This window comes from Colossoma macropomum, unplaced genomic scaffold (genome assembly GCF_904425465.1).
Source record: "Colossoma macropomum unplaced genomic scaffold, Colossoma_macropomum, whole genome shotgun sequence".
Taxonomy (NCBI): domain Eukaryota; kingdom Metazoa; phylum Chordata; class Actinopteri; order Characiformes; family Serrasalmidae; genus Colossoma; species Colossoma macropomum.
This window is the reverse complement of record NW_023495922.1, coordinates 1,106,700-1,132,615: the sequence shown is the minus strand read 5'-3', so window position 1 is coordinate 1,132,615 and position 25,916 is coordinate 1,106,700. Positions and strand designations below refer to the sequence as shown.

The 25,916-nt window shown below is 39.5% G+C and overlaps 1 protein-coding gene across 1 annotated transcript in view; it reads right to left on the bottom strand.

Moving 5' to 3' along the window:
* Positions 1–25,916, bottom strand: part of LOC118803525 (zinc finger protein 850-like) — a 39,046-nt gene that overhangs the window by 1,273 nt on the left and 11,857 nt on the right. Inside the window, 4 exon segments of the mRNA XM_036564016.1 lie at positions 9,415–9,686; positions 17,026–17,155; positions 17,157–17,910; positions 25,845–25,914. Of these exon segments, the coding sequence (XP_036419909.1) occupies positions 9,415–9,686; positions 17,026–17,155; positions 17,157–17,910; positions 25,845–25,914 (1,226 nt within the window).

Genomic DNA, 25,916 nt, shown 5'->3' with positions numbered 1-25,916 from the left:
TAATGCGGCACACCCAAATATTAAATATGTATGGTAACGTTTTCATAGACCCTTCTAAATACAGTCACAGCATTGTACAAGCTGCAGCTTCACCAGAGATGTTTTAGATTTTCATATCTGCTCTGGTTCCTCCAGTTTGCTCTACACCATATGTGTCAGGCTCCAGTCCTTGTGGGCCAAAACACCACAGATTTCAGCTCACTGCCTCACTAAACACACCTGATTCAGCTCATCAGCTAATTAACAAGGCCTTCACGAACTGAATTCAGAACATTAGTTGAAGGTAAACCCTAATCTCCCCAGCACTTTGGCACAGAAGCCCACCAGGTATTAATAGGGAGTTTGTCCTCTCTTTGCTGCAGTAACAGTCTGGGTAGGCTTTACACTAGATGTTGGAACACTGCTGTAAGGATTTGATTGCATTTAGCCACAAGAGCATTAGTGAGGTCAGGTACTGATGTTGGACGGTCAGTTCTGGATCACTGCAACTTATCCCAAAGGATTGGATGGAGCTCCATCACTCCACAGCCATATGCTGGGGGGCTTTACACCCCTCTAGCTGATGCTTGGCATTGGGCATGGGGACCATAGGGTCATGTGTGGATGCTCTGGAGCAATACCTGGATTTTAGTAGTGTTAGCACTAAGCTAAAAGCTATTCATATTAACATTTTTTGGCTGCTGTAGATTAAACGAGGATCTGAGGCTCATGAAAAACATTGTTATAAAGCCTGTAATAGATATAACATGTATTTTACTTCGTAGCAGTTCAGTAAACAGCCCTGGCATTGAGCATCCTGAAAAGCATTGTTTAGGTAAACACTTGTACCTGCAGTCAGTGACGTATCTAAAAGTTTCCAGGACGTTTTTTTCCTCACAAAATTGGTTCCATACATTAGAAACCAAATCATGATCGATTCTGCTGTCAGTAGCTAATTATGGTAATCTGAGACATTAGGCCTCCAATACAGCTCCTGAAGTCCTAACCAGTAAAAAAGGTCACTTGGTTGGTCTTGGTCTAAACACCACAGAGATGAAAATGCTTATTTTTTACAGAGAACTGGCTTTTCTTGCATGCATACGGTACTCACAAAGCGATAAATAAGCAGGTCTAACCCTGTGTGACAAAGCTGTAGAAAGGTTTTATAGTATATTGAAGTGAACCTGACAGCAGCTTAATAAAGCATAAAAATCATCTTTAAGATTAGTGGGCTCCAAACTGAGGTACTGTGTAAATCTTTCATGGATCTTAGGTTGCTGCAAGCTGAATGAGCTTCTAGACCAGTGATTCCCAACCCGGTCCTTAGGGTCCCCCAGACGACCATCTGGAGGGCCCTGAGGACCTGGTTGAGAACCACTATTCCAGACTATAATGCAGTTTTCTTGAATCACATCTATCACAAAGTGTATAGCATGTCGCTCATTATCATAAAGGATCCTATTACTCTGTGTACAGTGTTTCTCACGTGCACAAAAATGATAAAGCAAAGCTATGTGCAAATAAAGTCTATCTGTATAGTATAACATGACAGCAATCCTTTGGGACCAACTGGAAAAGTTTGCTCAAAAGCAACAGAGGACTTTAAAGCAATGCGATGAGAAAACAAATTTACTCAAATCCTTTACACAGCAAACTTTACACAAGCATGTAGTAGAAATAAAAACTAAAAACTGTTGCATATTGAAGCCTAATTTTTGTGCATTGTTACAGATTAAGCTAGATTAACAGGCCTATTTGAGCGAAATTTGGTGAGATTTGAAATTTGGAGAGTTGGGTTTGGAGAGGTGATCAGTGCACGATGATTTCTTTGGGGCAAGGATGAAAACAGACTTTTGCATCCAAAGCTCAACATATGCTGGTTTTGCTGGTCCATGCTATTTTTTTTCTAGCAAGTTATTCATTTAAATCTACAAGATAAAAGCATTAGGTTAATTAAAACAATGTGTTAATTAATCAGCAGGGTTTTTGAGCAGGCCCACCTTGTAAATCCTAAATTAAGCCTTAAAATGTCTTACAATTTGTGTCAAACCTGGCTAAGAAAACAACCAAAAGCAAACCTGTTGGGAAAAACACAGAACCCATTAAATCTCTCTGTTGGTTACTGGTGGTGTCCATTAGTCACTAATGGTATTGAGTGTTTGTACTGATTGGTTGACATCACAGTGTAAATTAGTGATTCTAATGGTTTAATAGATGTTCTAGGACTGACTTGAGATGTATTGGATGGCTTACTAAGAAAGCAAAACCATCAGGTTTTAATCCTCATTGTTCTAATGGTCTTTTTCAGCAAGGACAGGAACAGCAGTATCTAACATTACTCACAGAAATCTACAGGAAGGCTGCTTCTCTTGTAAACCTTAAACCGAACATCTACACCGCTGATTTCTCAGAGAAGCGCTGAAAACACAATGCAAACATGAACAGCTCCTACCTTCAGCACTGCAGCTCCTGTTTCTGCTCCTTCAACAACAGCCTGGGTTCTTCTTCTCCACTCCTTTTGAGTTGAAGAACCTCGCCACCAGCGCCACCACCTGGACTGCAGGGAGCTTTCGGGGTATTTTTAAGCCCACCTGTATTCCAGCGCTGTGACTGGGCACTACTTCACACAAGCAATCCACCATGCTGAAAAAAGACCATTAGAACCATTAGGAATAAAATCTGATGATTTTGCTTTCTAATGGAAATTAGCTTAATGGTTACGAGTGGTGACCACTAGTTTCCTGTAGAACACCTTTGGATCCCACTAAAAAAACATAAAATGCATCTGGAATCAGAACACCTGTTAGACCTTTACACCATTAGAGACTATTGGGCACCACCAGGAACCAACAGAAATTTTACTTGCTTCAGTGACTTCAATGACAACGGGTTCATCAGGACACTGATTGGCGAGTTTCCAAAATCTCATTAGAAGAGGAATTAAAAGGACTTAGTCTTATTATGAGTATGAAAAATAATACAGAGGTGTCTTTTATTTAATAATTATTATTACTATTAATAATAATTGGGGCACCAACAGAACAACACAGTTTCAAAATGAGACAGACTTTATTATTAACACCCAATGGATATTAATTAACAATTAAACTAGTAATACGCTGTTGTTGGAACAAAACCTTGTATCTCCAAAATAGTAACTTTACAGGAGAAGGAAAAAAAAATACTTTACTTTGAATGTCAGTCAATGGAACCAGACTTTTTCCCAAGTCATTCTGAGTCATTTTGTTTGGTTTATTCATCCTGAAATTTGCACACAATGTAAAAGGCAACAGGTAATTTCAAATTATGTCAACAAAAGAAAAATGACAAAAATGGAGAGGTTTTGTTCTGACAACAGCGAATCATTTCTTACATATCTGAAGGATGTGGAGTGCTTTTCTAGCAATAGAACTTTTATAATAAAGAGATACACACACACACAGGTAAAATGTTCACAAAGTTTAATAATGAAGCACTTGGTTTAAGAAAAGATTAGAGTAGTGCAAGATGTGTACAGGAACAGGACAACAGCTTACAAAGTAAGATAACCAAGCTGATCTGACTCGGTCTGACTCTGAGGTTGACGGGAAATCAGTACCGCCGATCTACCACTCCAAAGTTGAACAGATGTCAAAATACCCCAGTTCTGAACTCAAAGTAACACTGAGAGGTGCTGTGACTTAAGGTGAAGAAGTGGGCAGGAACCCTACTCACCATTGATTACTACCTTTTTCATGTGGGTGGTGTTTTGGGTGACATTCCACCTTACGTCCCTTCACAGGCATGTCCTGGGAGAACCGGACATAAAGGTCATTTAATGTCCTTATCATGTAACTGGTGTATCACACCAAGTCAAAACTCATCTACATGTTTCAGGCATGAGTTCACCTTCAATTCATGACGGAACACGGGCTATCCTGTACATTTCACAACGTGACTCAGAAAAAAGTGATTACACCTTCATACAACATGGTATTAACACACAAACAACACATGGCAATGCACAGGGTGTTATAAATGTCCTGTGAAAGTTGCATTACAATATTGTTTAAGAAAAATGTCTTTCTGGTGATGTTTTCTGTGTTCTTAATAAATAATGTGTGTGCTCACAAGGCCTGAGTTTGTCGTCCGCCACAGTGGTTGGTTAGCATTCACGGTGGTGATAAGTCAGACCCTCTCCCTTTGGGATATTTATGTTTCTTAGCGTAATCCACCAGAGATGGAACTCCTTTGCCCCTTATGACCTGTCTTCCATTATCGTGGTCCTACTTTGCCTGCCTCATTCCACAGGCCAGTAAAGAACCGTGGAGCAGTGTGATGGACTGAATCTAGAGGTTTAAATCTACTGGTAGACTGCATGTCTATATATAACCGTAGTCTAGGATAGATAATAAGGTTGTCTCCATAATGCTTTGTATAATATGCACTGGGAAACACATCTTATGTCAGCATAAGTATCCCAGCTTTTGCCTACATTTACTGACTAGCTTATTTATCTGATAGTCAAACATAAATGTATCATCCAGCCGTATGCCAAGGTTCTTATATTCTGTGGCTCCGTTTTGCCTCAAGCGAGCACCATCACTTAAGAAACACATTAATTTTACCTCACTCTGGTTCAAGTTACCTGCACCTAATAATTACAAAGAAGATCTCAGGTGCTGTGTTTGTTAAAAGAGAAAAAGGCTTTGATCTTATTTAGGCTTAGCAAAAAGCATTTCGGCCGGGGTTTAGGGTCTGAAGCCAGATGCCAAAATGCAATGCACAGAGATCCAATCTTTATACAGTCCTCTCTCTCTTTCTGATGCGTTTTCCAACAATTAAATTCACTTTTTGGACCCAATTAAATTCGACCCACTAAAAAGGTCAAGTTGTCTCTTTTGTAGATGAATCATGAACAAAAATGGCAAGTTGACCCTTTTCATATCTAAACCATCAAAACAGCTCAAGCTGCCTCTTTGCTACCCAGCACCCCACTTGGTGCTGGTCAAACCCAACTGGCCTGCTTGTGCTTAAGCTTCAATTGAAGTCCTCTGTTTAGAGTTTTCTGCACAGACAAAGTCTCAGGGGCTTTGCTGTCTTTATTTATATACTGCTTATCAATGTTGCTGTTCTCCTTGATCATCATGTTTGATTAATATGTTAGTAGAAGTAGTTTTTATTTCATTCCATCAGCTCTCTCAATACTGGATGCTGTCAAGGTGTTGATATTCACTGTTAAACTCAATACTGGGGGCTAGGGTTTTTTTTTGCATATAAAACCAACTTATGCTTGGACAGAGTAATCTGAAAGGCAGTGAAGGAGTGCTGAGGTTTTTCTACTGCTGCATGAACAGAGACAGCTGTCTAAGTGCACTTAGCAGTCAGTGGTGGAGGCAGCAAGATGATTAATATAAAAATAAATAAGAATGGACCAAGTATTGAACCTTGCAGGACACTGATGGGAAAAATTTAATAAAACATTCCCTGATTAATAATCAATAAACTAAATATTGGCTAACTTGAGCATTTGGAGCTCTCCTAAAAAGGTAGCATTGGGGAACAGGCTATAGACTGCATGCCCTTGAAATCTCATCTCTAAAGAGGATGAACTCTTGAAGTCACAAAAGGGAACTGTGCCAGATGACAGTATAAATTACAGCTGAAGTGAAACTCGCAAAAGAGAGCTGTACTAGATGACAGTATCGATTATAGCTGAGGTGAACTCCTGAACTTATGTGAAGAAGTTGTGTAAGATGACCCTGTAAGGATGGAACAGCCTGGTACGACTGGGTCAAAGTGTTTTTTTTTTTTAAAAAAGACATCATACACGTTTGGTTTTAAGGGTTACCAAAAAAGGTGTTACGTTTGGATATGATGGGGACTAAAATAGTATGGAATTGTGTGAAAAAGGGGTGGGGTTTGACAGAGATTTTGAATAAAAATTATTTTAATCAAGTAATCAAATGGATCAGATATTGTAATCAATAATCAATCAGGTAGTGCTGATAAACTAGAGAATATTCATCTTCTCACAAAGCATAGGCCTTAGTTTGTCAGCATAGGGGATTCTGGACACTGGAAAGCCCCTGGAGTTACAGTAACACAGTAAAGAGCGGGGCAAGCTGACCCTCAAAGGCAGAGCGGGCTGATAAAAACCTGTTGAAACCAGTTTTGGAGTGAGTCCATAATGCGATGCCAAATTAATGGCCTTGAGAGGATGTAACAGCCTGGTGCAACCAGGGTAGAATGGTTTTTTTAAAAAATGACATCATGTACGTTTGGATCTAAGGGTTTCCAAGAAAAGTGCAGAGTTTGAATATAATGGGGACTAAGATGATATGGAACTGTGTAAAAGGGAGGAGTGATTACTTCATCACCCCAAACAGAATATAAAAAAGGATATCTCGAGATGATATTTGCATTGTGGTTGTTGGGAACCATCTTGCCACTTGGAGCTCAATAAAGAGAGACGCCTTTTCCTTCCTTCCACAAGAACTCAGCGGCTGAAGTCTTCTTATTCTTTTTTATTCCTTTTTCACTTTTGGTTGATATTTTTTTATTCTTTTAATTCTTTTTAAAGAAGTTAGACTACAGACAGTTATTAGGGCAATAGCATAGAACATATTAGAGATACTCATAAATGTCTAGACCCTCGGCAGAAGGGACAGCTCTTGGTCGCGACAACACCTGTAGCCTCTTATCCTCCTTGGAACCACCCAACCACCCAAATAGATGGTTTAATGTCACTTTAAACCCTTATAATAAAAGAAGCTGAACTCACAATTTTTTTTTTTCTACTGAAAGTCGACCCATTTTTCCACAAATCTGGGCTATAAACTATAATCAGATGGCGTCTCTTCAGTGATCTGCTCTGTAAAAATTATTTTTATAAAATAATACAAAGTGCGTCAAAGATTTTTGGCTTTCAGCAGTAAATAGTAAGCATATAGCAATATGTGTGATCATAAAACACATTTTCTGTTGATTTGAGGGGAGCTTTTACAAAAAATAAATAAACAAAATAAAAAATTTATATTTATTTCATGCAGTTACTGAATAATTTGCCTTAAGATTTGGTCATGTAAATTTAGATGGACAAACCAAAATATACCCTGGAGAATTAGAGATTAATTATAGTCTTTAAATCTCATTGGGAGTTACTCTGTGACACACATTTTTTGCCTATCAAAGAAGTTGTTCTGGTCCTGTTTTTTATATTTTTATCAAAACCAATTGTGTGTAGGTTATTTAAAAGAAGTGAATGATCAACAGTATCAAAAGCTTTGGCTAGATCAATAAAGCAGCAGTATGGCATTGCTTTCTATCTATGGCAGTAAAAAGATCATGTAGAACAAGTGTGGTAGCAGAAATGGTGTCATGTTTTTTTTTTCCTAAAGCCAGATTGATTGTTAAAACAGGGTAGAAATTTCATAAAGAAACAGTTTGACCTGGGTGTTCACTAAAGATTCTAGCGAAGCATGACTTTCAAAACTGGTCTATAATTATTTAGATCTGCTGACTTGCCTCCGTTGTGTAGGGGAACAACATGACCTGTTTTCCAGATATTAGGAGTTCTGCATAAAAAGATTAGAAATGTATATAACATGTTCTACAATAACCGCAGTAGCAAGACCCAAGAATTAGGGGGCCAATCCATCCTTTCCTATGGCTTTTCGAGGGTTAAAAGCAGTGAGAGCATTAGCCACTATACACAGAGAAAAGGGACGGACTGTGAAGAGACCATGGCCATGGCTAGAGACAGAGGTTATATCTGGTTTGTTGAACCGCAGTCTCAGGTCAGTTTTATCAAATATATGATTGGCTGCAGAAAAATGAATATAAAAACTTTGCAGAGCTCTTTAGTCAGATAATACATGGTCAGCTAGTACAACTGTCTTCAGAATAGGGAGGGACTTGTTTTTGAGAAGAGGTTACTGCCTTCAAAAATGTCTGAGTATTAGTAGAAGAACTAGTGATCAAACGAAGAAAATAATCTGACTTAGCACTTCTAATGGTGGAGGTACATTTGCCTAAACGAGAGCCAACATTCTCTGTCTTCAGTGCATCTGGCAACAGTCCATGATCTATTTCTTGTTTTAAGGAATGAGAAGATTTCAGTAGTGACCCAAGGACTGTATTGAGTGCATATTCTGCATTTTTGTACATGGGCATATCTATTTATTACCGTCAAGTTTTATAAAATGGTCCAGTGCTAAACCGTGTGTGGAATTTTCTAAAGTACAGTTAGAGCTGGGCGATATGGCCAAAAATGTTATCACGATAAACAAAATTCATATAGTTCGATATTGATACATATCGTGATAAATGTCAAATCATTATTTCTTTCAAGTTTGAAGGCTGATTTTTGCTCCTGAGTGGCTAACTGCTGTGGTAACCTATCTTTTATGGTCGGAACATGACAAACACTCACCAAACAGTGGAACATTTCACAAATCTGTCATGGGAGAGTGGGAGAAAGTTTCTGATGAGCTGTTTTAACCAGCTGGAAAAGCACAGATGCAGTTTTTGTAATAGTCATAATTTAACAAAGAAAACAGGTTATTTTTAGCTGTCTGGTGACGAGCGCTCAGCTATCCCGTTACAAATGCTAAACAAGTGGCCAACAACAGTGCTAAACTGTTTAGTTTCTCAACAATGTCAACTTAGTACAAACAGCAAACATTACTACCACATCCATGTCAGAGCATCGAAAATTAATCGAACCTTTCTTATTGCTCTATCGAGATAAAGTTATATCACGACAATTATCATTATCGATTTATCGCCCAGCCCTAAGTACAGTGGATTTCACTTAATGCTAAATCATGAAGGAAATCTTGTTCAATAAAATTCGTAATATTTCTTCTAACCAACATCTGTGAGCCTGTTTTTCTAATGCATCCGATAGGGCAGTGGTCACTAAAGCCACCTCTTCCCGCTGGAGGCAAGTTTTTTTCTATTCTGGTGGATAAATTTAAGTCTATCAGGGGTGGATTGGTAGGCTACTTTAGATTTGGTCTTGTCGATTCAGTAACAAGCTGGGCGAGGATGAGATTGTTGCATATATCCTGAAAGTGATCGGATGCGTTAGTTAACAATTACAGAATAAAATCACCCAGGATCAGCATTTCTGAAGCAGTTTACTGATAAAAGATAAACCAATTCATCAACTGCAAAGGAAAGCAGAACATATTCCTTGCTTCTGTCTGTACTATAAAGCATGAAATCATTTAAAGCAACATCGTCATCACCTATTGTGCCCAAGCCAGTTAGCACTATAATGTCTGAACCAAACTGTGTGAGCAGAACTTTCAGTTGATGCATTTTGTTCTTTTGAATTAAGCACCTAATATTTAGGTGGACTGCGAATCAGTGCGAATGCACTTATGTTTACAGAGCACACGCTTAAAACGAAAACTCTTCCCACACTCTGAAGCAGTAATACGGCTTCACTCCTGTGTGAATGCGCTGGTGTGTTTTAAGATGACTCTGTAGGGTGAATCTCTTTCCACACTCTGAGCACTGATACGGCTTCTCTCCTGTGTGAATGCGCTGGTGTGTTTTAAGATGACTCTGTAGGGTGAATCTCTTTCCACACTCTGAGCACTGATACGGCTTCTCTCCTGTGTGAATGCGCTGGTGTGTTTTAAGATGACTCTGTAGGGTGAATCTCTTTCCACACTCTGAGCACTGATACGGCTTCTCTCCTGTGTGGACGCGCTGGTGTTGCCATAGAATGCTCACACATCTGAAACTCTTCCCACACTCTGTGCACTGCTGAGTTCCCTTCTTGCCCCTTTTTTTCCGTGTTCTCCTGAGAGACGTGTCGCTGCAGACTGTACTAGAGGATGTTTGCGCAGACGCCATATTATCTTCTTTAAACTTTTCTGATCTCAACGGTCTGAGTTATCTTCTTGGTAGCATCTCTTGGTGTGTCTGTAGAAGTAAATTCAATGGAAAAGTCAACAACAATGTAAAAACAGGGCTCACAATTAGGCCTGTCATGATTAGGACGTTAGCAAGTGATTAACTGCCATCTAAATAACTGCAATAAAAAAATACATTTTTGTTCTTTTGTACTTAAAGATGGCAGCGCCCTGTAAGGCAGCGGCTACTCCGGCTCCCGTTAAGTGATGTGCATTTTATGTTAAATGTACACTATTATGACACAGTCGAATAAGAGATCAGTGTATACTCTGCTCAGACTCTGTGCATCCAACTCATCCAGCAACTTACCTAGTGGTTTACTGGCTTTGGAACCTGAAATACTCCTAATACCGGCAAAACCCAGAGGCCTGCAGAGCAGTGGTCTCGCCTACCATCACTGACCACTGCAGGAAGCGACATAAGCAGTGCGAGAGCCCACACACAAAAAAAAATGTAACTGTTATCTCCCAACTCTTGACTGACATGGCTCAAGCGCAAATAAACTTTACTCACCACTGACCTCTAAAGGTGTTATCAACCAAATTGTTTAACCTCTTATTCTCCAGGGTATATTTTGGTTTGCCCATCTGAATTTACATGACCAAATCATAAGGCACATTATTAAGTAACTGCATGAAATAAATGCAAATTTTTATTTAATTTACTTTTTTTTTTTTATTATTTGGTAAAGTTCCCCTCAAATGAACAGAACATGTGTTATGATCATACACATATTGCTATATGCTTACAATTTACTGCTGAAAGCCAAAAATCTTTGACGCACTTTGTATTATTTTATAAAAATAATTTTAAGGGTGTAAAATTACATCACCCATCTATTTGACTGGAAAGAAGACAGTTACAGCTCTCATATGACACCCACCTTTCGAATGTAGCTTATGAAATGTGGAACCACCGTTACTTCCAAGGAGCATAAGAGGCTACAATCAATTAATCAATCAATCAATCAATCAATCAATAAATAAATTAATCCCACTAAATTAGTTTACACCAAGACTTTTCTGGACATGGTTTCAGTGAATCCACTACTGTTTGTGAAAGGTCTCACGGCTTATTGGACTCATTAGGCCTGAATCCAGATCAGACGCATTTCCAGACAGTGGAAAAAGTTATTTGACTCATCTAATAATTGAATTCTTCAACTAAAAATCACCAGATGCATGTTTGAAGAAAAAAAAGGAGAAGCGTTTTGCCAAGTATTAAGCGTGAGCATAGTTTGGCAGCTTGTGGCACAGAGGAAAGAAACGATTCTGCTCAATAAAAACAGATCATTAGATTATGAACCTGTGATTACATCTCAACAGGCAGAGTCAGGGAGTTGACGGGTTGGGTGTCTGATCTGCCTACATTTTCTCTGACTGGTATCCTGATTGAGTTTACTGATCAACTCACTGTCATGGCGAACTGCGTTATTTCTTCATTTCGAGTTAAATCTAGATTAATTAAGAGAATTACATGAACACCGGTACAGAGTTTTAATGAGAGTTTAACATCTCGGCCGTTATTAACCTTTATCAACGCTACCTGCAGTGCTTTAGGTGGACAAAACTGACCAGTTAACACCTTGTTTTGAACAAAATCAGTGTCCACTCACAGTTTAGATCATCATAATATTAACAGACTTTCACTAAATAAAATATCAGCTCGTTAAAATCAAACTTTACCTCAGAGAAACTGTGGATGCTGCCCTGTTTAAGCTCTTCAGCCCCGACTGGACTCTTTAAACACACACAGCGTTGTGAATCGTGTTCGCTGCTGCTGTTTTCCAGCTTAATGTCGCTCAGCGAGCATCTCCGCGATGGAGATCAGTGTAAATGAACAGCAGGTGGAGATGAAGAGCTCCTTCAGCGGAGCTTCAGCTCCTGATTCTGCTCCTTCAACAGCAGCCCGAGTCTGAACGCAGCTGGACAGAGAAGGACGGGCACCTCCTGGTGTGCGAGGGGGGCTTCACAGTATAGCCTATAACCCCCACCCCCCGTCCTCCTACAAACCCCGCCTTCTGCGCTCTGATTGGGCAAAAGTTTGTACTAGCAGTGCGCTGATTGGCCACGTGAGAAGTCATTCACGTCACAGAACCAGCCACTGAGGCGAATGGAGGAGAGAAAACACTGCAGAAGGACCTTAAAAACAACAACAAAAAAAAGGCCATTAGAACCACTAGGATTAAAACATGATGGTTTTGCTATTTTTCTAGTGGATACTGGCTTAATGGTTACCATTAAAGACCACCACTTTTCTTCACACCTTCATATGCCATTAGAAAACCATCAAATGCATCTGGAGTCAGTTCCACGTCTTAAACCATTAGGACCCTTTACACTGTGATATCAACCCATCAAGGAAATCCTAAACACATTACAAAATCACCAGGAATCAACAGACACACTAAGTAGTCTTTCTGTTCTTTTTCAGCAAAGAGTGAAGGAAAACTGTGTTTCTTCGTGATGGTTTTGTAATGTGTTTTGGCCTTTTTCATGGGTTGATATTATAAAGGATCCTAATGTTTTAAGACGTGACCAATGGCTGAATCTTTTAATGGTTTCCTCAGTGGTTGAGATGTACACAGAGTGATTCAGAGTGGTTTGGTGTGAAATGGTTCAGATTTCTTTTCAGTGGTGGTGATAGGAACCAGGGGTCACCATGACTACAACACAAATATAGACATTTCAATTACTATCCAAAACCACCAGTGAACCTACATGTGGCTTATGAGCTTCATATGAAATGTTGACGATGGTAAAAAAGTGGAAAGCCAGTTTTCTTTGGGGACTACTTTGTCTCACCCTGCATGTACCTCTCCACCATGAATGGATTTCAAAAAATCGCATTTTGGCCAAATCCTTGTAGCAAAACTAAACCAACGTCTCAGGCATCACACGTCATCTGGCTCCCATCATGACCTTTCTGAGAAATTCGCACTCTGTAGGTTTCTTTAGAATGATGCATTTCACATCAAAGCACTCTGAATGACTTCATTTACATCTTGACAATTAAATGATGCAGACATTTTAAAATTCAGACTTCCTGACTGAACCCATATGGAAATTCATGTGAAAACATAACTGAATTGGGATGAGTTTAAAACAAAAAGTTAAAATAGGTAAATTTAAGACTAATGCTAGACGTATATAGAAACAAGACAACAGCATAAAAAAGTAAGACAACCAGGCTGATACAGAGCAATCAAGATATGACTTTAATAAACCAGGAGGATGAGGTCATTCATAAAGAACTGTAATATCACAGTATCATCCTTGGAATAATGACCGAGAGGCCCAAACAAGCGTCAGTCCTTCGTCAATCCTTCCTGTTATCGCGGCAAGAATCAATGCACTCAAATCCAGAAAGTCTGCAGATTCTTATCTCTGGATCAGCCGAAGATCTGACTGGGAGGTGAAGAGATCAGTAGAGGCCGATCTACCACTCCAAAGTTGGTGGTCGGATGTCAAGGAACATGAGGTTGACAGAGATTTTGAATAAATATTCTCTTAAATCAGTAATCAAATAGATTAGATATTGTGATCAATAACCAAATAACTAGTATTAACCAACAGAGAATATTAATCCTCTCACAAAGGGTCGGCCTTAGTCTGTCTGCATAGGGGATTGTAGACACTGGGAAGCCCCTGGATTTACAGAGAGGCCTGTCTGTACCTGCTGACCCAGCGAAGAGAGGGGCAATTTGACCTTCAAAGGTAGAGCAGCCTGGTAAAAACCTGTTGAAACCAGTTTTTAGAGTGAGCTCATCATGCAATAGCCAAATTAATGGCCTTGAGAGGATGTAACAGCTTGGTGCAACCAGGGTAGAATGGTTTTTTAAAAAATGACATCATGTGCGTTTGGATCGAAGCGTTTCCAAGAAAAGTGCAGAGTTTGAATAGAATGGGGACTAAGATGATATGGAATTGTGTAAAAGGGAGGAGTGATTACTTCATCACCCCAAACAGGATATAAAAAAGGATGTTTCGTGATGTTCTTTGCATTGTGGTTGTCCAGGAACCATCTTGCCACTTTAAGCTCAATAAAGAGAGGGCCTTTTAAAGTCTTTTTGGTCCTTTTTGTCCTTTTTACCTTTTTGCTGTTACTCTTTTATTCTTTTAATTCTTTTTGAAGAAATTAGACTACAGTTAAGAAAATAGGGCTATAGCACAGAACATATTAGAGGTACCCTCATATGTCTAGACCTTGGGCAAGAAGAAGCAGCTCTTGGTCCCGACAGGTGATTACCTCATCACCCCAGAGGGATATAAAAAAGGGATGCCTCGAGATCATATTTGCATTGTGGTTGTTCGGGAACCATCTTGCCACTTGGAGCTCAGTAAAGAGAAGGCCTTTTCCTTCCTTCCACAAGAACTCAGCGGCTGAAGTCTTTTTCATTTCTTTTTTTATTCCTTTTTCACTTTTTGTTGATATTTTTCGATTCTTTTAATTCTTTTTAAAAAAGACAGTCAGACAGACAGTTATTAGGGCAATAGCATAGAACATATTAGAGATACTCATAAATGTCTAGACCCTCGGCAGAAGGGGCAGCTCTTGGTCGCGACAACACCTGTAGCCTCTTATCCTCCTTGGAACCACCCGTGATTGGTGTCATACGAGAGCTGTAACTGTCGTCTTTCCAGTCAAATAGATGGGTGATGTAATTTTAAACCCTTATAATAAAAGAAGCTGAACTCGTGATTTTTTTTCTACTGAAAGTCGACCCATTTTTCCACAAATCTGGGCTATAAACTATAATCAGATGGTGTCTCTTCAGTGATCTGCTCTGTAAAAATTATTTTTAGAAAATAATACAAAGAGCATCAAAGATTTTTGGCTTTCAGCAGTAAATAGTAAGCATGTAGCAATATGTGTTTGATCATAAAACACATTTTCTGTTGATTTGAGCGGAGCTTTTGCAAAAAATAAATAAATAAAATAAAAATTAGCATTTATTTCATACAGTTACTGAATAATTTGCCTTACAATTTGGTCATGTAAATTTAGATGGACAAACCAAAATATACCCTGGAGAATTAGAGGTTAATTATAGTCTTTATATCTCATTGGGAGTTACTCTGTGACACACATTTTTTGCCTATCAAAGAAGTTGTTCTGGTCCTATTTTTTACATTTTTATCAAAACCAATTGTTTGTAGGTTACTTAAAAGAGGTGAATGATCAACAGTATCAAAAGCTTTGGCAATACCAATTAAAATACCAGAATGATGTTTCCTTGTAAAACAAATGTGGTAGCAGAAATGGTGCCATGTTTTGTTTTTTTTTCCTAAAGCCAGTGTTGGGCGTAAGAGCCTCTCTTCTGTGCCCAAGGCCTCTTGACAGAAGATGGATTCCTCTAGCATGTTCTAATACTGTTACCTTAAGAGCTAACTGAAGTACAACTTCTAACAAAATAAGGAAAATGTGTAAGTGTAAAAGAGCAAAGTAAAATAAGAGACTTTAGCCGCTGAGTTCTTGTGGAAGGAAGGAAAAGGCCTTCTTCTTTACTAAGCTTGAGTGGCAAGATGGTTCATGGACAACCACAATGCAAAGATCATCGCAAAACACCCATTTTTATATCCTGTTTGGGGTGATGAAGCAATCACCCCTCCCTTCTTATAAAATTCTATACCATCTTAGTTCCTATCATTTCCAAACCTTACACTTTTCCATGGGAACCCCTATTTCCAAACATAAATGATATATGTCTTTTTAAAAATATCTTAGCTGTACCAGGACGTTCCACTCTCAGCTAAGGCCATTAGCTTTTGACTGATCGCATTGCAAATCCACTTACTCCAGAGACTGGTTCTTATCAACTCAAGGACAGGTCATCTTTCTCACACTGCTGTATCAGCAGATTCTCAAAGACCTCTGGAGGCCTCTTTTGTTAAAAGTCCAGTGTCCAAGTTCCCAGACAAGCTAAGGCCTATCTTACAATGTGAAGAGTACTATTCTTTTGGTAAAGATAAAGATTATTTATTCAAAACATCCATCACCAGATTGATTGTTAAAACAGGGTAGAAATTTTATAAAGAAACAGTTTGACCTGGGTGTTCACTAAAAATTCTAGCGAAGCATGACTTTCAAAACTGGTCTATAATTATTTAGATCTGCTGACTTGCCTCCTTTGTGTAGAGGAACAACATGACCCGTTTTCCAGACATTAGGAGTTCTGCATAAAAAGATTAGAAAAGTATATAACATGTTCTACAATAACCGCAGTAGCAAGACCCAAGAATTAGGGGGCCAATCCATCCTCTCCTATGGCTTTTCGAGGGTTAAAAGCAGCGAGAGCAGTAGCCACTATATTCAAAAAATTCTGAGTATTAATAGAAGAACTAGTGATCAAACAAAGAAAATAATCTGACTTAGCACTTCTAATGGTGTAGGTACATTTGCCTAAACGAGAGCCAACATTCTCTGTCTTCAGTGCATCTGGCAACGGTCCATGCTCTATTTCTTGCTTTAAGCAATGAGATTTCAGTAGTGAGCAGTGGACTGTATCGATTGCATATTCTGAATTTTGCTGATAAAAGACAAACCAATTAATCAGCTGCAAAGGAAAGCAGAACATACACCTTGCTTCTGTCTGTACCACAGGGAAATTCACTTGAAAGAGGCCCCGAATATTCTGTTGTAACTCCCCTTAGGATGAAGCAATCAAAAATACACTACGTGCCTTGACATATGTTTAATTGATTGCATTACATGAGATACTGGAAGTGATCTCCGTTTTCTGCCAGACACATGAAGGGCTACAGGGGATGTGCACCTGGAAGTTACAAACAGAGCTTAAGCGTTGCGGCAGCTGTCCAGTGCCTATCTTATCGCCCAGTTTGTTTGAAGCTCCATATACTGAGGAGCACATTGCACGTTTTATGGTTCAGATTGCTTCATCCTAGCGAGAGTTATTACAGAATATTCTGGGCCTCTTTTGAGTGAATCTCCCTGTATAAAGCATGAAATCATTTAAAGCCACATTGTCATCACCTGTTGTGCCCAGCCAGTTAGTACTATAATGTCTCAAACAAACTGTGTGATCAGAACTTTCAGATGCATTTCTGATGCATTTTGTTCTTTTGAATTAAGCTCCTAATATTTAGGTGGACTGCGAATCAGTGCGAATGCACTTATGTTTACAGAGCACACGCTTAAAATGAAAACTCTTCCCACACTCTGAACACTGATACGGCTTCTCTCCTGTGTGAATGCGATTGTGTTTTTTGAGAGCACCTTGGCTAGAAAGACTCTTCCCACACTCGAAAACAGTAATACGGCTTCACTCCTGTGTGAACGCGCTGGTGACATTGGAAAGCATCTTGGCTATAAAAACTCTTCCCACACTCGAAACAGTAATACGGCTTCACTCCTGTGTGAATGCGCTGGTGTGCTTGGAGATTACCCTGTTGGGTAAAACTCTTTCCACACTCTGAGCACTGATACGGCTTCTCTCCTGTGTGGATGTGCATGTGTTGTTGGAGGTGACTCTGCCGAGTAAAACTCTTTCCACACTGTGAGCACTGATACGCCCTCACACCTGTGTGGATGAGCCTGTGTTGTTGGAGATGACTCTCACGAGTAAAACCCTTCCCACATTCTGAGCACCGATACGGTTTCTCTCCTGTGTGGACGCGCTTGTGTCGTTGGAGATTACTCTGTAGACTAAAACTCTTCCCACACTCTGAGCACTGATACGGCTTCTCTCCTGTGTGATACCGCTGGTGTGTTTTAAGATGACTCTGTAGGGTGAAACTCTTTCCACACTCTGAGCACTGATACGGTTTCTCTCCTGTGTGGATGCGCTGGTGTCGTTGGAGATGACACTGTAGCCTAAAACTCTTCCCACACTCTGAGCACTGATACGGCTTCTCTCCTGTGTGAATGCGCTGGTGTGTTTTAAGAATACTCTGTAGGGTGAATCTCTTTCCACACTCTGAGCACTGATACGGCTTCTCTCCTGTGTGGACGCGCTGGTGTTGCCGTAGAATGCTCACACATCTGAAACTCTTCCCACACTCTGTGCACTGCTGAGTTCCCTTCTTGCCCCTTTTTTTCCGTGTTCTCCTGAGAGACGTGTCGCTGCAGACTGTACTAGAGGATGTTTGCGCAGACGCCATATTATCTTCTTTAAACTTTTCTGATCTCAACGGTCTGAGTTATCTTCTTGGTAGCATCTCTTGGTGTGTCTGTAGAAGTAAATTCAAAGGAAAAGTCAACAACAATGTAAAGAGAGGGCTCACAATTAGGCCTGTCATGATTAGGACGTTAGCAAGTGATTAACTGCCATCTAAATAACTGCAATAAAAAAATACATTTTTGTTCTTTTGTACTTAAAGATGGCAGCGCCCTGTATGGCAGCGGCTACTCCGGCTCCCGTTAAGCAATGTTAAATCTACTCTATTATGGCACAGTCGAATAAGAGATCAGTGTATACTCTGCTCAGACTCTGTGCATCCAACTCATCAAGCAACTTACCTAGTGGTTTACTGGCTTTGGAACCTGAAATACTCCTAATACCGGCAAAACCCAGAGGCCTGCAGAGCAGTGGTCTCGCCTACCATCACTGACCACCGCAGGAAGCGACGTAAGCGGTGAAAGACCACACAAATAAAATGTAATTGTTATCTCCCAACTCTTGACTGACATGGCTCAAGCGCAAATAAACTTTACTCACCACTGACCTCTAAAGGTGTTATCAACCAAATTGTTTAACCTCTTATTCTCCAGGGAATATTTTGGTTTGTCCATCTGAATTTACATGACCAAATCATAAGGCACATTATTCAGTAACTGCATGAAATAAATGCAAATTTTTATTTTATTTACTTTTTTTTTTTTTGGTAAAGTTCCCCTCAAATGAACAGAACATGTGTTATGATCATACACATATTGCTATATGCTTACAATTTACTGCTGAAAGCCAAAAATCTTTGACGCTCTTTGTATTATTTTATAAAAATAATTTTTACAGAGCAGAAAAAAAAGGAGAAGCGTTTTGCCAAGTATTAAGCGTAGACATTGTTTGGCAGCTTGTGGCACAGAGGAAAGAAACGATCTACTGAATAAAAAGAAATCCTGGAAGTTAAATCAGATTGCAGATCATTAGATTATGAACCTGTGATTACATCTCAACAGGCAGAGTCAGGGAGTTGACGGGTTGGTCTGGTGTCTGATCTGCCTACATTTTCACTGACTGGTATCCTGATTGAGTTTACTGATCAACTCACTGTCATGGCGAACTGCGTTATTTCTTCATTTCGAGTTAAATCTAGATTAATTAAGAGAATTACATGAGCGACATCATGGCCAACACGTTTCAGTGCTAATTTGAGACGCTATGAAACAGTAAATAAAAGAAAATCAGGAGACACAAAAGAGAAACACTCGGTTATACCTGCAGTACTTTAGGTGGACAAAACTGACCAGTTAACACTTTGTTTTGAACAAAATCAGTGTCCACTCACAGTTTAGATCACCATAATATTAACAGACTTTCACTAAATAAAATATCAGCTCGTTAAAATCAAACTTTACCTCAGAGAAACTGTGGATGCTGCCCGTTTAAGCTCTTCAGCCCCGACTGGACTCTTTAAACACACAGCGTTGTGAATCGTGTTCGCTGCTGCTGTTTTCCAGCTTAACGTCGCTCAGCGAGCATCTCCGCGATGGAGATCAGTGTAAATGAACAGCAGGTGGAGATGAAGAGCTCCTTCAGCGGAGCTTCAGCTCCTGATTCTGCTCCTTCAACAGCAGCCCGAGTCTGAACGCAGCTGGACAGAGAAGGACGGGCACCTCCTGGTCTGCGAGGGGGGCTTGGCAGTACCTAGCCTACAACCCCCCCGTCCCCCCACCCCGACCCCCTACAAACCCCGCCTTCTGCGCTCTGATTGGGCAAAAGTTTGTACTAGCAGTGCGCTGATTGGCCACGTGAGAAGTCATTCACGTCACAGAACCAGCCACTGAGGCGAATGGAAGAGAGAAAACACTGCAGAAGGACCTTAAAAAAAAAAAACAACAGAAAAAAGGCCATTAGAACCACTGGGATTAAAACATGATGGTTTTGCTATTTTTCTAGTGGAAATTAGCTTAATGGTTACCATTAAAGACCACCACTTTTCTTAACACTGTCGGGACCAAAGAGCTCTTTTCTCCTTGCCCAAGGCCCCGACATATGAGGTTTGAATACTAAACTATTCTGTGCTGTGGTTTTGTTATAATTATTGTCTACAAAAATAAACAAAACTAAAAGTGTATTCAACCAAAAATAAAAGAAAGTAGAATAAAAGACTTAAGCTGCTGAGTTGATGTGGAAGGGAGGAAAAGGGCCTCTTCTTTTATTGAGCTTCAGGTGGCAAGATGGTTTTCCGGACAACCAAATGCAAAGATCATCATAAAACACCCTTTTTTTATATCCTGTTTGGGGCAATGAAATTATCAGCACCCTTATGTCCAATCGTACATGACATTGATTTAAAAACCTTCCCTTTTTTTTGACTGTGCCAAACGGTTCTCAAGACCCTTGCTTCCTTAACAGCTTCCAAAAACCAGTTTCTGCAGGTTCTTATCGGCTCTCTTGGTGGTCTGCTTCAAGGACTCTCCAATGCAAAACCTCCCTATCATACCCAAATCAAGGCTTATCCTTTGTGCGAGAATGAGTATGCTTTTATTAATCAGCTTTGTCTGTGTGATTATAATTCTTTTAATGCTTAAAGTAGTAATTTTGAGGAAACTTTTTATTAAAACTCCACAACACCTTCAGATGCCATCAAATGCATCTGGAATCAGTTCCACATCTTAAACCATTAGGACGCTTTACATTGTGATATCAACCCATCAAGAAAATCCTAAACACATTACAAAAATCACCAAGAACCAACAGACACACTAAGTAGTCTTTCTGTTCTTTTTCAGCAAAGAGTGAAGGAAAACTGTGTTCCAAAACTGGGTTTTGTAATGTGTTTTGGCCTTTTTCATGAGATCTCAATGTAAAGGATCCTAATATTTTAAGACATGACCAATGGCTGATTGTTTTGATGGTTTCCTCAGTGGTTGGGATGTAAACAGAGAGATTCAGAGTGGTGACAGAGATTTTGAATAAGTATTCTCTTAAATCAGTAATCAAATAGATTAGATACAGTAATCAATAACCAAATAGGTAGTGTTGACTAACAGAGAATATTAATCCTCTCACAAAGGGTCAGCCTTAGTCTGTCTGCATAGGGGATTCTAGACACTGGAAAGCCCCTGGATTTACAGAGAGGCCTGTCTGTATCTGCTGACACAGTAAAGAGAGGGGCAAGTTGACCTTCAAAGGTAGAGCAGGCTGGTAAAAATCTGTTGTTTTTTGAGTGAGCTTATCATGCAATAGCCAAATTAATAGCCTTGAGAGGATGTAACAGCCTGGTACAACTAGCTTAGAATGGTTTTTAAAAAAAATGACATCATGTATGTTTGGTTCTCCAAGAAAGCTGCTGAGTTTGGATACAATAGGGACTAAGATGATATGGAATTGTGTAAAAGGGAGGAGTGATTATTTCATCACCCCAAAAAGAGTATAAAAAAGGAAGTTTTGTGATGGTCTTTGCATTATGGTTGTGCGGGAACCTCTTGCCTTTTGAAGCTCAATAAAAAGAAGGCATTTTCCTACCTTCCACAAGAACTCAGTGGCTGAAGTCTTTTGGGTACTTTTTATCCCTTTTCATTTTTTGTTAATATTCTTTTTATTCTTTTAATTTTTTTTGAAGAAGATAGATTACAGTTATTCATCAGAGCTATAGAATAGAGATACCCTTATATGTCTAGACCCTGGGCAGAAGAGACAGCTCTTGGTCGCAACAGTGGTTTGGTGTGAAATGGTTCAGATGTCTTTACAGTGGTGTCGATAGGAACCAGGGGTGGCCATGACTACAACACAAAATTGTGGATAGGGCTGCCCACTGCTCCGGGCAAGTGTGTGTGTGTGTGCTCTCACTAGTGTGCATGTATGTGGGTGTTTCATGGATGGGTTAAATGCAGAGGTCTAATTCCTCTGTGTGCAAACTAAAGGTTCTGAATTCAAAAATAGACATTTACTATCCAAAATCACCAATGAACCTACACATGTCTTATGAGCTTCATGTGGAAATGATGGTTAAATAGTGGAAAGGCAATTTTCTTTGGGGCCTACTTTGTCTCACCCTGCATGTACCTCTCCACCATGAATGAATTTTAATTTAATTTTGGTCCTTGTAGCAAAACTACAGTAAACCAATGTCTCAGGCATCACACAGCATCTGGCTCCCATCAACACCATTCTGAGAAATTCTCACTCTATACCCAGAGAGCTAGCATATATCAGTCCACTGGTTTGAGAATATCGGCACCCCACTGACAATTCGCCACTGCTGGTCCACCCTCGGACCACCCAGATTATTGTTCTGCATACAAGCTCTAACTAGTTCTTAATCTCCTCAAACAGATTTTAAATCACAGACTTTTATTTTAGAAAATAAACTTACACAAATTTTACAAACAACCATAAGAAATAAAATGCCTAGGCCTAATATAAAACGATTCTATAGAAAATGTTGTTGCTAAAGCTGTGCTACATTGAAATTATTTACTAATTTAATTTACAAAGTGTAACTAAAGAAAGGAAGGGAAAATCAGTAAATTGGACTGTGCGTGGAAAATGAGCAATGATAAGTGGACTTTTGTGTAATACTCCGCTTAACCGCCAGTGGACCACCAGCTTTGCCATTAGTGGGCTGACAGTGGACCACTGTCCTCTTGCTATCAGGGTAGGTTTCTTTAGAATGATGCATTTCACATCAATGCACTCTGAATGACTTCATTTACATCTTAATGATTAAATGATGCAAAAAATAAAAAAAAGGAAGACTTCCAGCAAAGCACACTTGGAATGGAGAATTCAACGGTCTTTTACCTGTGAAATTACCTCTGAACTCATATTGAAATGTGTATGAAAACAAATTAAATTGGATGAGTTTAAAACAAACAAGATAAAGCAAGTAAATTTAAGACTAATGCTAGATGTACATAGAAACAAGACAACAGCATACAAAGTAAAGCAACCAGGCTGATACAGAGCAATTAAGATATGACTTTAATAAACCAGAAGGATGAGTTCATTCATAAAGAACTGTAATATCACAGTATCGAATAATGACCGAGAGGCCAGACGACACGTCAGTCCTTCGTCAGTTCTTCCTGTTGTCGCGGCAAGAATCAATGCACTCAAATCCAGAAAGTCTGCAGATTCTTGTCTCTGGATCAGCCGAAGATCTGAGTCAGAGGTGATCCGACATTAGTAGATGCTGATCTACCACTCCAAAGTTGGTGATCAGATGTCAAGGAACATGAGGTGTTCGGACTTACTGATTGGTTCCTTTTTCTTGTGGGTGGTGTTTTGGGTGACATTCCCCCCTCGCCTCCCTTCACAGGCTTGATGATATCAACACACAAACAACACTGCACATGCTGTTACAAATGTCCTTGTGAAAGTTACATTACAATATTGTTTGAGAAAATGTCTTTCTGGTGATGTTTTGTGCATTCTTAATACAACCCCATTTCCAAAAAAGTTGGGCCGCTGTGCAGAGGGTAAGTAAAAACAAAATGCAATGATGTGCAAATCATATAAACCCTATATGCACGATCAAATAGTGCAACAATTCAAGAGTAACATTTCTCAACATAAAACAAGCAAAGAGCTTTTACTTTTCATCATCTATGGTAAATAATAACATTCAGAGAATCTGGAGAAATTTCTGTATGCAAGGGACAAGGCCAAAAAACAATATCTGCTGCCCGTGATCTTTGGGCCCTCAGGTGGCACTGCAGAAATGATTCGGTAGAAAGTCACTGCATGAAACACTTCTGAAAACCACTGTGAAAACAGTTTGTCACTGCATCCACAAATGCAAGTTAAAACTCTAAAGCGCAAAGAAAAAAACACATATAAACAGGATCCAGAAACACTGTCACCTTCTCTGGGCCGGAGCTCATTTAACATGGACTGAGGGGAAATGAAAAAGTGTTCTGTGGTCCAACAAATCAACATTTGAAATTCTTTTTGGAAATCATGGCTCCGGGCTAAAGACCACTCAGCTTGCTATCAGTGCACAGTTCAAAAGCCAGTATTCATGATGATATAGGGGTGCATTAGTGGACATGGCATGGGTGATGTGGAAAATCTGTGAAGGCACAATTAATGCTGAACGATACGTTTTGGCAACATATGCTCCCATCCGGATGATGTCTTTTTCAGGGAAGGCCTTGATTATTTCAGCAAGACAATGACAAACCACATTCTGCATGTATTACAACAGCATGGCTCTGTGTTACAAGAGTCCGGGTGCTAAACTAACCTGCCTGCAGTCCAGACCTGTCGCCACTGAAAACATTTGGCACATTATGAAATGAAAAATACAACAAAGGAGACCCTGAACTGATGAGCAGCCGAAATCCTGTATCAAACAAGAACAGGAAAACATTTCACTTCAAAACAGCAGTGTCTCCTCAGTTCCCAAACACTTACAGAGTGTTGTTAAAAGAAGTAGTCATGAAAAACACTGGTAAACATGCCTCCATCCCAACTTTTTTGGAATGTATTTATTGGCATCAAATTCAAAAAGGGCATATATTTAAAAAAAAAAAAATACAATTTCTCAGTTTCAATATATGGAATGTTGTCTTTGTAGTGTTTTCCCTTAAAATATGGTTTATATGCTTAACAAATCTTTGCATTCTGTTTTTATTTACATTCTGCACAGCGTTCCAACTTTATTTGGAAATGGGGTTGTAAATAACGTGTGTGGTCACAACGCCTGCAGAGTTTGCTGTCAGCCATAAACTAGCTCAGGACTTGTGACCCTCCCCCTTTTCTTTGTGGTTGGTTGGTTAGAATTCATGGTGGAGATAAGGCAGTAATATTTTTGCAATATTTATGTTTCTTAGCGTAAGCCACCAGAGATGGAACTCCTTTGCCCCTTGTGACCTGTCTTCCATTATCGTGGTCCTACTTTGCCTGCCTCATTCCACAGGCCAGTAATGAATCTTAGAGCAGTGTGATGGACTGAATCTAGAGGTTTAAGGCTACTGGTAGACGCATATCTATAGATAACATCACCATAGTCTAGGATGGATAATAAGGTTGTCTCCATGACACTTTGTGTAATATGCACTAGGAAACACATCTTTTGTTGGCATAAGTATCCCAGCTTTTGCTTACATTTACTGCCTAGCTTATTTATGAGATATTTAAACATAAATGTATCATCCAGCCATATGCCAAGGTTCTTATATTCTGTGGATCTCTCAATAATGGATGCTGTCAAAGTTTTGATATTCAGTGCTAAACTTAATACTCAGGGCTCTGGAAAACAGCATGAACTGTAAGGCAGTGAAGGAGTGCTGAGATTTTGATTAGTTGATTAATATAGAAATAAATAAGAATGGACCAAGAATGGACCAAGTAGACCTTGTAGGACAGGCATCAAATCTCATTGAGTTACCCTGTGACACAAACTTTTTGCCCACCAGGGAAGCAGCTCTGGGCCTAGTTTTTAGCATTATCAAAACCAATTGCTTGTAGATTACTTACAAGTGAATGGTCAGCATTATCCAAAGCTTTGGTAAGAACAATAAAAAGGACAGCACAGTGCTTCTTTCTATCTGTTGCCGTAAAAAGATTAAAGCATTTAATGCAAGTGTGGTAGCAGAAATGGTGCCATGTTTTTTCCATATCCAGATTGATTATTAAAACAGGACAGATTTTTTTCATGCAACAAGTTGTGCAAGGATGAGACTGCCACAAATTTCCTGCAAGCGATTGGATGCATTAGTTAACAATTACACATTAAAATCACCCAGGATCAGTGTGATTTTAATGTGTGTGAACGTGCTGGTGTGTTGTAACAGAACTTTTGTGTCTAAAACTCTTCCCACAGTATGAACACTGATACGGCTTCTCTCCTGTGTGAATGCGCTGGTGTACTACGACAGAATGTCTGTCTCTATAATTC